Raw genomic sequence first — 16,879 nt, 5'->3', positions numbered from 1 at the left:
CACTCGGCCAAAAACCCAAGCCAGATCTTATTCTAATTTTCAATAAAATCTTAGCCAGAAATAAAATAACAAAAATTAAACACTCCTGCAGCTGTGTCTACCATGTACTCATGCACAAATTATTTGTGTGCCAGATGATGACTCTGCCCCTAATCCAGCAGGCAGGGTTTTTAATAACTTGTCTAAAAGTGATCCTCAAGATAAAAAGAAAGAATGACAGAGCAATAAAAAGGCAACACACAATGAAGTAAGATCTCTCGTCTAGATGCTGCTGTCAGCACACATTAGCATCCCAGCAATGGAATGCAGTCCACAGAATTTTGATGAAGAACCTGCGACAGCAAGGGGCAAAGTTATAATGGGGTCTCATCTCCCAAGCAACCTGGCACCAGGCGGAAGGCATTTATGAGAGTGTGTCATCTGCAAGAAGCTCGGAAGGAAACACAGGGCTCTCACTTTTAAATAAAGGTATTTAAAATGAGGCAGCCAGGTTGGCTGGTGTGGCCGTGTGGAGCTGCTGGGTCAGCCATGGGGGTTTTCTGATGGCTTGCTCATCTCATTCACTTCATAAAGACTTATTTGTGTGCTTGGCCAAGCAAGATGCTGACTGTGCTCTTGGGCTACAAGAAGGAGAGGGAGCCTATCCGCTTTAAGGAGATCATGGTCCGCTCAGTGCATTATCATGCAGTAGGAAATACAACAATGCCAACACTGGGTAACTGGCATGAAGCTGGAGGGTGGCATAGCGGATGCAGCCTCCCCAGGATGGGATCTACCTGAGCTAGTTGCTGAGGGACAAGTAGTGAAACAGGGCTTGGAGACAGACAGCAAAGGCCTTCCAGCTGGAAGGGGCAGCATGGATGGAGGCAGGAAACCATGAAATACTGGGTGGGGAGGTAGGTATTAGGCCTACTGGTTCAATTCTGGTTAAGAAGTTCACAAATCTTGCTAGAACACCTGGATTCCCATCCCAGTCCCAGCTCTGGACTCCAGTTTCCTACTAATGCAGATGGTAGGAGACAGCAGATGATGGTTCAAGTATTTGAGTTCTCAAAATTTGGCTTTCATCCGGCCCAGGCTAAGCTCTTCATAGGCATTTGGGGAGTGAATCAATACCTAAGGGAGCAATTTCTCTCTCTTGAGTTAAAAAAAAAAAGTTCAGTATCATCATATAAGGACCAGTGCCAGCACCCATGAGCAGAGGCAGGTGACCAACAGGGAGAATGGTTAGAGCTGTGGAATGCCATGGTAGGGGCTGCATTTCAGAGTCCCTCTTATGGGGCAGTGAGCAGAATGGATGGAAGGAGGCAGAGGCCAAGGTAGAGTGGACAGGAGGTATTGCAGCTCGTGCAGTGGTAATGTGAGAACAGATGAGAAAGGACAGTCCCTGGGGACTGCCAGGAAGGGGAAGGGCCGGGATCCATGGCTATTAGTCATAGCAACTGGTTCTGGGAGGCAGCTCCTCTGTGTCTCCATGTCTCTCTCCCCAAGCGTGTTGCAGGGAACATGAGCAGAGGGGCAGACTGAGCTGGACTGCCAGGACCCCCAGAAAAGAGCGAAACAGCTGGTGGTGCAGGTTGTTCATTAGCGAAGCCTGGGGAGCCATTCCCCTCTCTCCACCCAAGTCTTCCCTAAGCCTCTACAGCTAGGGCAGATAGTCCAGGGCTCAGAGCTTGACAGAATAACCCAGACCCACCAAATCCTGAGTGTGGAACTTGGCTAAATCATCCCTTTTCCCAAAGCCTGTTGGGCTCATCAACAAGTGGGTAATAAACCTAGCATGGCTCTGCTGGGGATGACTCAGCAGGATTACCTATATAAAGTACCAATCATAGAACAGGAGAGGGTCCAGAATTGTTGACCCAATGTGTCAATGGATGGAGGAGCTACCAAAAAAAAAAAAAAAGAAGAAGAAGAAAGGGGAAGGAGAAGAGGAAGGAAGGAAAGGAAGCAAAGAGGCCACTGTTGGACAAAGGACGATGGCCAGGGAGCCATGAGGGGTGGTACAGAATGGGAGATACAACCACAGAGCTGGGCTCTTGTTTTCTGGTCCTTCAAGTAACTTTGCATCCCTGAGCATAAGTTTCATCATCTGTAAATTGGGGATAATAAAAATATCTCCCAAAATTACTATTAGACTGAAAAGTGGATGTAAAAACATTTTAACACATTATGATGATTTGCAGTATAACTAATGCGTTACAAAATACTGTGCTAACAACAACAACAACCAAAAAAAAAAAATTCTACACTTTCCATGAAGCAAATCCATGGCTCCGGGGATCACTGCTAAGAGCCCCAGGGTACCCATGAATCCAGACACTGAACAGGTTATCATCTTATAGTTCCTCCAGGTTGCCCCAGTCCCATTCTGCTGGGAAAGATCAGGAACAGGAGGACCAGAGCCTAACCAACAGATAAAATTCAGCCAATTTGGTAGGAAGCTATGAACCTACAAGGAAGAGATGTGAACAGACAGGAAATAAAATGATTATTTGCTAATCCTCTAGAGGCCCACAGGAACTTAAAACTAATCAGCACTGGGAGATTGTGTCCTGATTCTAAAAGATTCTATTTTTATTTTAAAGGCAGATTTTAAACAAAGAGAAGGAGAGATAAAGATCTTCCATCCAGGTTCATTCCCCAAGTGCCTGCAGGTGCCAGAGCTGAACTGATCCAAAGCCAGGAGGCATAAACATCTTGCTCGTCTCCCACGTGGGTGCAGGGTGCCAAGGCTTCATGCTGTCTCCACTGCTTTCCTAGGCCACAGCAAGGAGTTGGATGGGAAGTAGAGCAATATGGACACGAACCAGTGCCCATATGGGACTCTAGCGCCACAAGGCAGAGGATTCGCTTGTTGTGTCACCATGCCAGCCCCAATTGTGTCCTTACATTATAGATGAGGAATTCTTGACATGGTAAAAGAATTTTCCCAAAGTCCTAATAGATGCCAAGGGCAATCTCTGACCTGCCCAGGTGTGCCCAGTCTCTAAGCCCAGATGCTTTTCATCAGCTCAGCACAAAAAGCGGCCAAGGACATGCCTCGGTTCTGCCTCCCAGACAGGTCAGGAGGAACCAAGGCTGGCAGCACGGTCAGGTGCACCAGCATTTACACTCTCTGACCAGCAGCTGCCAGGGTGCTAGGACTTCCCACGATGCCAGCACTCTCCAAGATCACATCAACTCAGCAAGATCCCTGGGTGTTCAGGATTCAGAAGGAAGGTCAGCTTTTTCCATACCATGTCCTCACTGCACCCCCAGCCCCGGATCTTGTCATCTGTCCACTGGAGTCCAGAGACTCTTGCAGGCCTGTATTTCCTTTACCGTGCCTGCAGAGGGGCTCCTCAGTTTTAGAAAAGACAAAAAAACAACAAAAAGAAACAAACAAAAAAAAAACCCACAAACTCCAGGCAACTCATCTTTCCCATCCATCTCTCCTTGTCCTACTCTCTTCTCCCTTTCTGTCTCACCTCTTCCAGGGTCAGCTTTGCAACTGGAAGTCATACATGGTTCTAGCTGGATGGGGCATCGGCACATATGTGGGTCCCCAGGCTGCCTGGGCTCTGGTGCAACATGCCTCAGGTAGGGCCATCCCAGGCTCTCTAGAGAGAGCTGTAAAGCCCTGGAGATTCAGCAGTTTTCTCCAATAATCATCTCCATCCTGAGCTCCTGCAGGACATCTCCTCCTCTCCTCACCCCCATCCCCGCCACCTCCGGGCTGGCATTTCCCTCTAGTGCACCTCCCCAGTTCTTCTAATTCCCACATCCTGGTGCCAGTTGGACAAGTCAGACACCAAGCAGTCCCCAGCCCTGCTCTGTTCTCCAGCCTGCACCCCAGCCCCACCTGGAGCCTCACAGCTGCAGAGAGCTGACTCAGCTCAGGCTCCCCACAATCCCTCCCTCTTCTTCATTACTGCCCCCGCTGCCTCAGCCCTGCAGTCAGGAAGCAGCCTGCACTGGGTCCACAGGGAGCTCCTGTCAAGAAACTGAAAAACCAGGCTAATTAAGGCTCACAGCTTTATATAAGCAAAGGAGACTTTGCTGCACGCTTCCAGTTTTGTTCCTGCTGGCAGAGCCCCCCCTCCACCCACAGTCAGTGCTGACAAGGGCTTCCTGACCCACCACCACGACTAATGGAGTCAGACTGTGGGGGAAGGGGTGGGGACTTCCACAGACCCTGGCCCTGGCGCAGTGGCTCCTTACTGCCCACTCACTTTCACCCCCACAGGAAGCTACCTGCTGCAGTCCCCATTGCTGAAAAGACCCAGAGGCCCGGCTGTTGCTCAGGAGTAAGTCTGAGCCGCTGACGTCACCTCCTGCAGCCATATTTCTCTTTGGCTCCAAGCCTTGCTGCTCACTGCAGCTTTGTGCAGCTTCAGATGGAAGTACAGACGGCACACACAGTCTCTTGCTATGCATGCTAGGATGGAGTTGAAGGTATACATCAGGCAATGCACAGCGTGGCTAGTCTAGGGAAAGGACCAGGCAGCATCCCAGGGGGAGACTGCATCATGCTACCCAGGATGGCACACAACCTAACACAAAGTGTTTATCTCTGCAACTTTCCATTTAATATTGTCTGGATTGCAGTTGACTGCGTTTAACAAAAACCACAAAGAAGCCCTCACAGAAGGGAAGACGACTGCATCTCAGACTCACGAGTTTAAAGATGACAAAATAGACGTGTCACCAAAAGTTGTCCAAAAGAAAAAACAAAACAAAACAAAAACAGCACGTGGCCCCATGTCACTGTGGATAACAGAACTGAGGGCAGCATTCCAACGTGTCCACTTCCCTGTTAAATTTTGTGGTTTTTTTTTTAACTTTGCGATTTTGTTTTCATAGTTTGATTTCTAAAAACAAACAATTTTAATCCCTGCTTTTTTTCCCCTCAACTTTCTTTCAAATATTTATCCAAATATTTGTATGTTTTTGTGGCCATCATTTAAGTGACTGTTAAGTACAGAACATTCTATTAAAAAAAGAAAACAACTCTTATCAGTCTGTTTGGCAAAAGGAACAAATTTCAAATATGATTCTCATTTTCGTCTGATGATTATAAAAACACACATTCACTGCATAAGATTTGGAAAGCCCAAGAAAATAAAAAGAAGATGAAAATATCTCACAAGCCCATTAGTTAGAACGAATTATCCTTTGAGGGGGAAAAAACGTGTGATTTCTAAGAAAAGCCATCCCATGGAGGTGAGCTTATTTACAGAAATGTGTGAAAGTCTTTGAAAGCCTAGCATTGTTTCCAATAGTTTGATTTTCCCAAATAGCATCCTAGCAAACACTCTTACGTGTGAACCTGGAACTATTTGTCAAGAGCTCCATTGCCAGAACAGATCAACCTGCTCCCACTCTCTGATACATACACTACGCACTACACCACCCCAACCCTCCTCGCTCCTTCTGTGTGTACATTCCTGCAGAGGTCAGTACGCAGTCTGGGCCACACTCCCCTAGAAAATAAAAGCCATCCCTGCTCTCATGGTCCAGGCCAACATCGAGGGAAGCCCCACATTCCAGGGAACGCACAAGCTGGAGCCGCGATGCTGCCTCTCAGAGAGACTCTCAGAGGGAGAGAAACCACCCAGGACAGAGACAGACCAACACATGTCGCCATGGGCACACACCAGTTCCTGGAGAAGACTGTTGCAACTCCCAAAGCCCCTGGTGTCACCGTTGACAGAAAATTGCTGCCATTAATTGTGCACTTTCTCCATTCAGGTCCAAGTGCTTTGCAAATACACAGCACTCAATCTTCGCAGCAACTTTACTATTATCGCCATCCCATGGGGCTTCGTGACTCTATTGGCTAGATGAGGTTTAATGAACCACCTCAGGTGGAAACAAGCTCAGACTCAGCCAGTCGGCGGCAGTAAACACCCACACGCCCACTTGTTTCTCCCACAGCCCCCCTTGGCTGAGTGGTTGCCTCCTGAATATCTTCTGTGAATATCCACAACTCTGTATCCACTCACCCTCCTGGTTTGAATACCAATGTTTTCTCTGCAACTTGAACCACTGCAGTAGCCCAATAACCTCCCTCTGCCAGCTACATCCATTGCCCATGGAGAAGCCTGTATACTTTGCTCCAAAACCCAGATTCAAGTGTATCGTCCCTCTCCCCGAAGTCCTTTAGAGGCACCTTGTTGCCTTTAGCACACACCTTGGCTTCCAGCACACAGCTTACAAGACATGGACTTGAGCATCCTCTCTGTCTCTTTCCTGCCTCCTAGCATTCTTCCTCATTTGTTAAGAAGCTAACCTCCTGCAGCTTCAGTCGCTTGGACACAAGCTCTTCCTTCAGCCACCATGATGCCATACTCCTACTTAAGGCTCACTCCCACCTCAGCTCCTGTGTGACTCTCCCAGGGCATTCCCCCATAGCCACCGCTTTCACCATCACACAGCATGTTCCACGGCTCCTGCAAATGGCCAGGAAGCAGTCTTCCACCCAGAAATGGGAAGGCAACCCATTGGCTTCCACCACCTACAAGTCAGCTTTTCTTTCTCTTCAGCATTTGTGACAACCTGCATGCCATGACTACAGCTTGGATTTCCTTCCCTCACATTTCTGGCAGGTTGTGATGGAAAAGCAAGAAGAAGAGGAGGGGAGAAAAGGAAGCAAAGAGGCATTATTCATTCTCAGACTCACCAGAACTTTCTGGAGTACAACAGAACATGACTACAACTCTCTGTGACCATGACCAAGAGAGTAGTCGCTGCAAGAAATTCTCCAGCAGGAACCTGTGGGGTTTGCCACTCCCCAGCAGCACCTGCTTCAGCCGCAGGGAGGGTGCTGCCGTCTAAAGCCGGCCTTATCTCTGTACTTTCTGTTACACTATCAAGAAACTGACCGTAAATTCAGCGATTTTCGGCACCCGGAACTTCCCTTTGTTCTTCTGTTCGGGCTGATATTCCGTTCTTGTCTTCACAATCACCTGAAAAGAAAAAAGTTCAAACAGAATGAGCACACCTGGACACTCGGAACATTTTTCTTTCCCTTCATTCTCTTCTTTTTTTATAACTTATTATCCATACCATAAATATGAGAATACAAAAATTTCCTCCCTCCCACACACACACCAGAAAAGAGAAAATATAAGTAACATTTTCCTGTCCAAACAACCACACTGCTGGTTGTTACACCTTTCCAGATGTTTCTATAAACATATATGTGTGTGAGTACCGTATACATTTGCCATTTATGAAAAGTTTTAAATGAAATGAATGATGAATTCATACTTCATGAACTACTTTGTAACCTTTTATCACATAACCCTACACTCTAATTTTCCAGTGTAGACAAATATGTGGTTTCAATTTGCCCTTTTGAAAAGATCTATTTATTCATTTACTTGGCAGTCATTATTACAGAGAGAGACAGAGACCCTCTATCCACTGGTTCACTCCCCAAAGGGTCACAACAGCCTGGAGCTGCACCAGGTCAAGGCCAGGAACCAGAAGCTTCATTCAGGTCTCCACGCACAGGTGGAGGAGCCAAGCTCTTGGGTCATCTTCTGCAATGAAAACTTACTTTACTTGCATTTTCCATAAACTTTTTGAAGTATGCTTATATAAACAAGTCATGTGGGGGGTTGGCTCTGGCACTGAGGAGGAAAGCCACCACCTGAAATACCAGCATCCCATGCGCAGCGCCAGGTTCAGTCCCAGATACTCTACTTCCAATCCAGCTTTCCATTAAATTCCCTGCTTAAAACAGCAAAATAGAGCCTGAGTATTTGCCTCCCTGCCACCCACATGGGAGACCTGGATGAAGTTCCTGGCTACTGGTTTCACCTTGGCTCAGCCCCAGTTGTTGTGGTCACTGAAGAAGTGACCCATCAGATGGAAGATTGTGTGTGTGTGTGTGTGTCCTTGTGTCTCTGTCATTTTGCCTTTGAAGCATACAAGTAAAAATCTTTTTTAAAAGAAAGCTATGGTAAAGATCCTATAGCTAAACCTTCATATATGCACTTAATTCCAGTTTGATGAGAGGGGGAACTGTAGGCTCACATCTACTGCCCCATTTTTCTGAAGTCTGAGTGTTTTTGCAGAGGCAGTTAACATATTATCAAGATATGCTGTCTGGCTGGTGTTGTGATGCACACTAGGCAGCAGCCTGCATCGCCAACATCTCCCAGGTGCACCTGTTTGACTCCTGGCTATTCCACTTATGATCCTCTCCTTGTTAACATACCTGGGAAAGCAACAGAAGATGGTCCAAATACTTGGACCCCTACCCTTCGTTTCAAAGACTTAGCTGGAGTCCCACATTCCTAACTTCAGCCTGGCCGAGCCTCAGTCATTGAATCCATTTAGGGAGTATACCAGCAGATAGAAGTGTGTGCGTGTGTGTGTGTGTGTCCTTCTCTCCATGACTCTGTAACTCTGCTTTTTCAAATAAAATAAATCCTTTAAAAATATATATGCTCTCAACCTACCAGCCCATTAATGGCACTCCACCCACTACCACCCCTCCCCACCTCCACATAGGCAGAGTGGAAGGAAGGAAAGGCTAAGTGATCACCAGTTGCTATTGCAAACGCCCCCACGGCCCTCAAGAACCCAGAACTACCTGAGTTTCATCTGTGTAACATGAGCAATAACCATAATCACAATCCCACTCGATAAGGTTGTTTCTAGAACTCAACAAGATGGTAATGGGTGACCTCTTTGAACCGTGTCTACACGCCAGCACTAAGATCAAGCACTTTCTATACCCTGGCTGAATCCTGCTACCATCTCCCTTCTCCTGCCAAGGGCCCTGCAACTCAAAGAAAACAATCTGCTAACCACAATCACTCCTACAGTTTGAATCCACAGACTTGGAGCTTGAAGCAACAGAATGTTCACAGAAAACTCCCACCAACTTTTCATGCAGACAGCGATCTTGTGTATTCACTAAAGCCATAGTCCTTCCATGAAGGGTGTTCTTTCAAGTCTGCAAGACATGGCACAGACTCAAGGCAACTCACAAAGGAAAAAGATGGGAGAACACCCACTATACACATGGCACTGTGAGGTGTCGGGAGAGCCCCAACCTCAGAGCCTACTTCCAGATGAAAGCTGTGCTGTTGTGTCCCCCCTCTCCACAGTCTGCTACTCTAAACAGCAAAGAGGGAGCCCCTGGCTTCTTTAAATAGGAAAGTGGTTCAGCCAAACACAGATGAGGACTTATGGCAGAGGCAGGGGAAGAATCTGCTGTTTTTATTGCTTCCTTCCACCTCCGTTGCAAAAGAAATGGCAACACAGACCCTTCCATACCATAGGTAATGAAAAGAACTCTATGTCTCTCTGTATCTATAGCTCCCTACACCTATGCCATGAAATGCTGAGATTGCTAATATGGTACTGGGGGTGGGCTGTGAGACTGTGGGCTGGCAGCTTCTGGTGAATGCTTAAAGCCTTCTATGTCTTGGTTTTCTCATCCATGAAACAGGAATCCATCAATATCTCATTGTATTGTTGTGAGGTACCAATGTGTTAACATAAGTTAAACCCTCAGACCACAGAGTCAACCTTTGAACTCTGTCTCTGACTGCTGCCACAGTTTCTTCCACAGATGCTTGAAGCACACATGAGATTGAACTTGGCTAGCACCTGTGAGCTGGAAGGCCCATATGGCAAAACCCCTCTAGAGCAACACACAGTGAAGACAAACACTCCTTAGGACGTCCACCTCCCATATCAGCGTGCCTAAGTTCAAGACATGGCTCTACTCCCAAGTTCAACTTCCCGCGAATCCACACCCTGGAAAGCAGCAAATCACGGCTTATGCAATTGGGTCCCCGTCACTCACATGGCAAACTGCAGTTGAGTTCTGGGCTGTGGCTTCAGAATGGCTCAGTCCCTGAGACTGTGGGGAATAAACTAGTAGGGCAGTTTCTTGTCCCTCTCTCTCTCTCTCTCCCCCTCTCCATTTCAAATAAATAATTAAGAAAACGAGAACAATCCTAATGCTGTTAAACAAGCACTTGACCACCCTATCAGAAGAACAAAATGGAACCGCAGTAGCAGCAAGGTATGGAAGACAAATACAAGTTTCCTGGGTGGACAAGAAAGCAAGTGATGTTTCCTGTAACCACATATCCAAAGTGGGGGGTGGAGGCAGGCATGAGCTGTTACATGGTCTGTACATTCCTTTTTTTGCAATGAACTGCAATGGAAAATGTGACAGTCAGGAGCAAATAACAAAGCAGAAGGCATAGCTCACAGGATAAGGACTTCCACTGTCACCTAACACATGACATTCCAGGGTGGGCCAAGTGCAGTAATATACATGAAGGTGACCTCTGTGATACTCAACAGGCTCTACCTATTATAAACCGTTTGGAGATCACTAGATGAATTGTTGATGATGAACTGCTACAGAAAAAAATGTATTACATTTCTCTGAATCCACATTCCTACAAATAAACAGAAACTTGGATTTATAATTTTACCTCCATACATCTGTATCTATATTTATATTTATACATATATATATTATCTACATAAACTTCCCAGTAAGTGAAATTAAGAGATAAGTTTACTTTGATACATGAACACTTCGGGGGGGGGGGGAACCTTCAAAAAGTATATGGAAAATGTACATTATGCAAAAAATATGCTCATCCTTCAAAATAATTTTGTGCAAAAGTAAGATTTTAATTTTATTTTTCTGCTAACAATTTATTTTCATTTTATTTGAAAGGCAGAGAGAAGGAGAGGTGGAATGAGGTCTTGCACCTGCTATTTCGCTCCCCAAATCCTTACCATAGCCAGGGCCAGGTCAAGCTGAAACCAGATATGTCAAACTCAGTCTAGGTCCCCCAGGAGGGCGACAGGGACCCACATCATCAAGTCATCCCTGGTTGCCGCCCTCGGTGAGCATTAGCACGAAGGCAGATTGGAAGCAAAGAAGCCAAGGTTTGAACCAAACAGTGATTCCACTTCCTCCTTTCATCCCGCCCTTCCATGACTAGCTGAAAGTCCTCTCAGATACACATACGTATATCCTACTTTACATATGTATAAAGCACAGTGAGTTTCCTAGTCTGTGTGAGCCAGAAGTCTTAGGACTGCTATTGCCTTTTCTGCTGAGCAGCTTTGGACCGTAAGACAATCTTCTCCCACAGAAATGTGAGCATATGCATGGGGTAGGGTAGTTGCTTCCATAATCATATTACGCTGTAGAAAAACTCCATTGAAGCTGACTAGAAAGAAACTCTGTGATTATGAGGAATTAAACAGACACGCTAAGAACAGGACCTCCATCACTCAGTGACCACACACACACACACACACACAAAACCTGAAGTCTGCCAACACCCTAAATGAGCTTGGAGGATCCCAGTAAGAATGCAACCCAGTTAACACCTTGAATTCAAGCTTGTGAGACTCTGCACAGAGTACTCAGTTTACCCTTGGTTGAACATGTGGGCCTATGAAAATTGTAAAAGAGTAGATTTGTGTTGTCTTCAATCACTAAATGTGTGGCCACTTGATGCAAGCAATAGAGAAACATCATACCTTCCCCATTGCCAAACCATCTCCTCACCTGACCCCTTCCCTGGTAGATCTTTGGACAGCAGCAAGTCTGGGCATCTTCATATCACACATCAAATGTACGAAGTCTCTGCTTCTTAGTCCTCCCTTCTGCTTTTCCATTGTTATAGTAGTACACATTTTGATGTTGTTTCTCATACATCCATTCCTTTCTTCAATCAAAAGTTTCCCAATACTTTTTCCAGTAACTCACCATTGCCCCAATGTGGGACATCCAAGGGAATGACGTGAATGCTCCCTGCTTCGATTAAACCAATCAAGGTATACACTGCTATTGATTATACAATGTGAGTGGCTCACACCTGGGCATGTCATTCAACTGGACCAATGAGATATTAGACAGTACTGACTGGGGTCAGGAGAAAGGAAGATTCCTAGGTCTTCTTGGGTATCTCTCTCCATGAGAGACTATGCCTTTCCTCCGGGTGGTGTGGTATGGTGAGAACTTGAGTTCTGGAACTGCTGTAGCAGTCATTGCACTAGTAAAGGAAGTCAGGTGGAGGACAAAGGCAGCACTCAAAAGAGGCCAGAGCCAAGTGGCACCCAGAGCAATGGAGAAGGGGACATCTGCCCTCTGGACCACATTCTGCTTTAAGCTAGATCAAGCTGACCTTTGAAGTGAAGGGAGCCAATAAAACCTTTTATGATCTTAGTCCAATTTGGGTTAGAATTTCTATAACTTGAGACTAAAAACATTCCATCTGATATAAGTGTGTTCTAAGAAAACCCACAAAAATGAACTGAAGCGCTATTAGAATTTAGTAAGATGGCCAAATATCAAGTGAATATACCAAAATCGGTAGATTTTCTAGTGGTTGGCAAAATTCAGTTCAGAAGTGTAATGGATCCACCAGAGGAGACACAAACTAATAATAATAATATGCCTTGCATAATATCCTCAAACTGGAAACACTGGCTAGGTTCATTAAAGGGAGAATGGATACACTGCGATTTATTCAGAACGTGGAATGCTGCACAATAATAGCATGTTATATATCATGAATCTCATGGACTTGCAAAGAGCAAGAGGAATATGACACAGAAAGGTCAGATTTCATTTACATGGGCTGCCAATGTGAGAACATACGCCACATGCATGTGTTACATATATCCTATTTATTTCTTAAGTAGACCGTGAATCATCTGTAGTACTGGGGGTAAGGTGGGTAGAGTTTTACCCAGAGCCCTCTCTTTGAATCTGTGCCGTGCTTTGCTCCAAACCCTTAGGGAGCTTTTGCCTTGAGTGACTTTTTAATGAAAGCACTAGTTTTGGTTCCAGAGTCTCTGATCCTTAAACCTCAGATGCAGGCCAAGGGACAACTGTGCACCTGACACCATGGGAATTCTCTCATCTGTTTCATTTTTAGCTGTGCCACATTTTTCTGCAAAAGCAATCCAAGTGGCCACATAATATTTTACTTTCACCCCCTATGCAAGTGTTACCTCCTTCAAATCCCATATCCATTTGTAAACAGCTTGGAGCAAATGAACTGTGCTCTGAGGTCATAATTTGTGGACTCTGTTCTACTAAAAAAATTTTTTTTTAGCTTTTCGTTGACACAAAGTCAGAAGAAACTGCATTTGAGATACTAAATATGAATCATGTCCTGGACTAGCAAAATGAAAATATGCGATAGGCTACTCCCTGGTGTTGCTGGGCAGCAACAGTGACTGCAGCTTCCATCACATGTCCACAGCATGCTGGGTAGCTGAGCCAAGCTGTGCATTTGATATGAGCCCATTCTAAGTGAAATACCTACAGCAATATTTCCTCATTTCTCTTGCTGCCACACTGACCAGCCCTCCCCAAGTTCTTCTGGAGGCTTCTCCTCTTTCCCTGACCTCCGAATGGTTGGGACATGGCCATTCCTTTCTCTTCAAACAAGAACACCCATGGGGTGTTCTTACTCAACCCCATCACTTCCATATCCATCTTTTATTCCCATGATTCTGATTTCCATCTCTCTTCAGCCCTCGCCTGACACTCACCTTACCCTATAGGACAGGTGCCCTTCCAGGAACATACCTAAGCCAACCACACCTGCAGGACAGCTCCTGGGTCCTGACTCACCTGCCCTGACTACCTCACTCTCCACCTTTTCATGCCATGTCATCCCAGCTTGGAAAACTGCAGCACCCTCCATATCATTATGTATGTCAAATTAAACATGAGAATGTTTCATGTGCCTTCCCTTCCCTTTGGTCCCCACATCCATTCCATCAGTCCATTCATTCCAGGGTCAGCTTCCTCAAATATTCTTGCAAACTGACCCCTCCATCCAGGTACAAATGCTGCCTCCACCTGAGCCTAAAGCACCCCTCGCTCTCCCACAAACTTCTTAGTTTCCATTTCTCCATTTCTATTTCTCCAGATCCAGCTAGAGAACCGTGGGCCAAGGGAGCAATGCGCATGAGCAATCAATCAGCAGGCAACCAGAAGGAACCTGCTGCCCCAGGGAACCACCAGAGGCAGTTGTGAATGGCCAGAGTGCAGCGAGGTGATTGGGTGACAGACAAAGCTGCGGGAAGCCCTGAGTGCCACTCTACCCCACCTACCATGAAGGAATTACCTCGTGGGCCATGAGCAGCTGAGGGAGGATGAGAAGCCACAGAATGGCTTCCCAGGTATGCACCACCTGCGAGGTGAAGATACACTGCGATGGGGAGAAGCATGGATTGGGAGCACCACAACCCTACAAAGTTCACAGGATCGGGCAGCTGTTAAGAAGGTTCCAGAAGCTCAGTGTTTTGTTCTTAGGGACTGAGACCAGAAATACTTCTTTCTATAAAGGACAAGTAACCATCGCTTTTCCTACTATTATTTGTAAGGACTATGAAGGGGAAAGCATAAGAAATGTTAGGCAATCTTTATTAATGGTACCTTGGAGGAATCAGCTTGCATAAGCAAAGAGAGAGCAAGAGACAGAGCATAAATCTGCAAAGAGAGCCTTTATTCTGGCCATTCTTTTACCCACACTTGAGAAAAACAAAAGGAGCCAGACCGAGCCCTGAGCTCCTTGACAAATACCAGAAATTGGAGCAAAAAACAAAGAGAAGTATTCTTTCTAGTATTCAAAGTGTGGTTTCATACATATTTAGAGAAATGAGAGTCCTGCTTTTCAAATATCATTGTGGATGGAGGCAAAGCATTAACTTTGTTCTCTTTTTTCATATTTACACATCAGCCCCCCATTGTTCTGTCAGCTGCTAATATGAGCAACCTAATTTAGCATAATTGGTATTGTGAAAATGAGATAAATTATTCATCCCAAAAGGACCCCTCTCTCGCCTGGCTGTAATTCCCCCTTTGCTGGCATGGCCAGATAATACATGGAGGTTCAGACGGTGCAAAGTACAGATCATAAAAATTTAAAATACTACTTCCCTGGGATTATCAATAATGAAGAGGTTCCCACACGGAGAGGCCCTGCGATTGGCAGGAACAATAAATAAAAGCACAGAAGTGCTGACAGGCAACGGGATTGTATTTTTATGAGCTGGACTCGCACAGACCAAAAATAGATCTGTGCTGTGCCTTTAGTCATCTTTGCAAGCAAAGAGGAGTCTGGAGCCAAGACAATGGACAGCCAGCTGCCAAGCACCTACTGCGTGCCAGTTCTTGTGCCAGTGCCCCACAGATGTGTGTGTGTCTTTAGTTTTGACTACGTGCTCTCCGACTCTCCCCTTAAGGTCCTTATTATCCTTCACAGACTCTAGGTGAGAAAATTGACCTCTGAGAGGTCAATCATTGGCTTGTGACCAGACAACTGCTAAGTCACACTCCACATCAGCATGCTCTCTCCTGCTTTGCGTGGCTTACTTTGTTCAAGCACCCACCGATGCCAAAGATTTATCGCCTGCATCTCAGCAAAACAATTCTCAGTCACTCCATGAGGTAGTGGTGTTTACTTCCAATATAAAGAGGAGGAAACCAAGTCCCAGAGAATGGAAATGGCTTCACAGCCTCACGCGGATCCCTAGAGAACACAGCCAGGAGACTCAACGCTAACCCAAGGCCACCCTGCACTCAAATGCTGAACCTGTGGCACCTGTGGCATGTTGCTGAATGAACGAACCAACTAATACAGCCTAGTTCTAAAGAAGCAAAATGGAGGAGTCCTTATAGCGGCTGAGTCTTTGGTTACCAATTTTCCTTATTTCCCTTCTCACACTTCCACCTCGAGCCAGTGAAGCTTGGAATTGGGCACAAAAGGAAGGATAAAATATCCAAACTCAAAAGTACTTCAACGACAATGGTGTCCCATGACATCAATTCAAACATAGGAAAATTAGGGCTACAGAGAAGGGGAAGGATTCAATGCTGATCACATCACAAGACAGTTAGCAGCTCACCTTTAAGACCAATGGACCTGCCTGCTTCCATGGCACTTGCTCTCTTATCCTTACTGAGCTTTTGCTTTCTCAAAGGCAGAATGGGAGATATGCCAGTGAGACCCCAAATGAACCATTTAGCCCAAGAAGTCAGCGACTCTTGTATGGCAACCCATAGGACGGGGCAAGGTGAGAAAGCTCCAGGGGTCCTCTCCCCAGGCCTCAGCTCCTGCTCTGAGCAGACACTGCCTGGGTTGGTCATCACAGTGGACGCCATGGCTCTGCCACATGCATACGCCTTGTCCAGAGACCCAGGCCCCTGCACTGCTTGGCTTGCCTTGCTGCCCAGAGATGGGTCCTGTGTTCTCTAGGGACCAGGGATCTGATTCTAGTACTGAATTGAATGATAATAACAGCTTTGCATGAAGCATAGTGGTACAGTGGGTACTATGCCAAGCATTTGGCATGTATTTTTCTCATGTCATCCTTGCTACAGTCTTTAGAGGAAGATATTATTGTCATGAGAAAATGTAACATCAAAGCAGTTATTAACCTTGCCCAGTGTCACATAACCAGTATGTAGTGAGGTTATGATTTGAATTCAAATCATAGTACTTCAAGGCCTCCTTGTAGATGCAGGAACCCTGGCCTGCTTAAGATGGTCTCTTCACATATGAAGGCAAATAAATTGCATCAGTTCTCCAAAACTGTTTTACCATCTGTTAAATGGGGAATTTTTTTATTAAAAAAAAAAAGAAACATGCTCATGGCAATACATATGATGGAAATTATAGAATAAAAATGTTCATATGGTCTACACCTGTTTTCCAAATATTGAAGCTTTGTGTGTGTCCATCTAAAACTATTTTTGTCTTTTTATCAATTCTAATAGCACCTACACACAAGGTTCTACACATTCGCTCATGTTGTCGCAAATGACTGGGCTTTGCTGTTTCAATGGCTGAATCATATCCCATTGTGTGTGGGT

At 45.7% G+C, this 16,879-nt stretch overlaps 1 protein-coding gene across 1 annotated transcript in view; it reads right to left on the bottom strand.

Annotated features, from left to right (window-relative positions):
* The window catches only part of NSG2 (neuronal vesicle trafficking associated 2), a 53,841-nt gene that overhangs the window by 29,431 nt on the left and 7,531 nt on the right, over positions 1–16,879 (bottom strand). Inside the window, exon 3 of the mRNA XM_040972430.1 lies at positions 6,867–6,950. Coding sequence (XP_040828364.1) covers positions 6,867–6,950 — 84 coding nt within the window. The remainder of the gene's footprint in view (positions 1–6,866; positions 6,951–16,879) is intronic.

This window comes from Ochotona curzoniae, unplaced genomic scaffold (genome assembly GCF_017591425.1).
Source record: "Ochotona curzoniae isolate NIBS_2020 unplaced genomic scaffold, NIBS_Ocur_1.0 contig_1, whole genome shotgun sequence".
In the NCBI taxonomy this organism is placed as follows: Eukaryota; Metazoa; Chordata; class Mammalia; order Lagomorpha; family Ochotonidae; genus Ochotona; species Ochotona curzoniae.
This window is presented reverse-complemented; position numbering and strand designations above follow the sequence as displayed.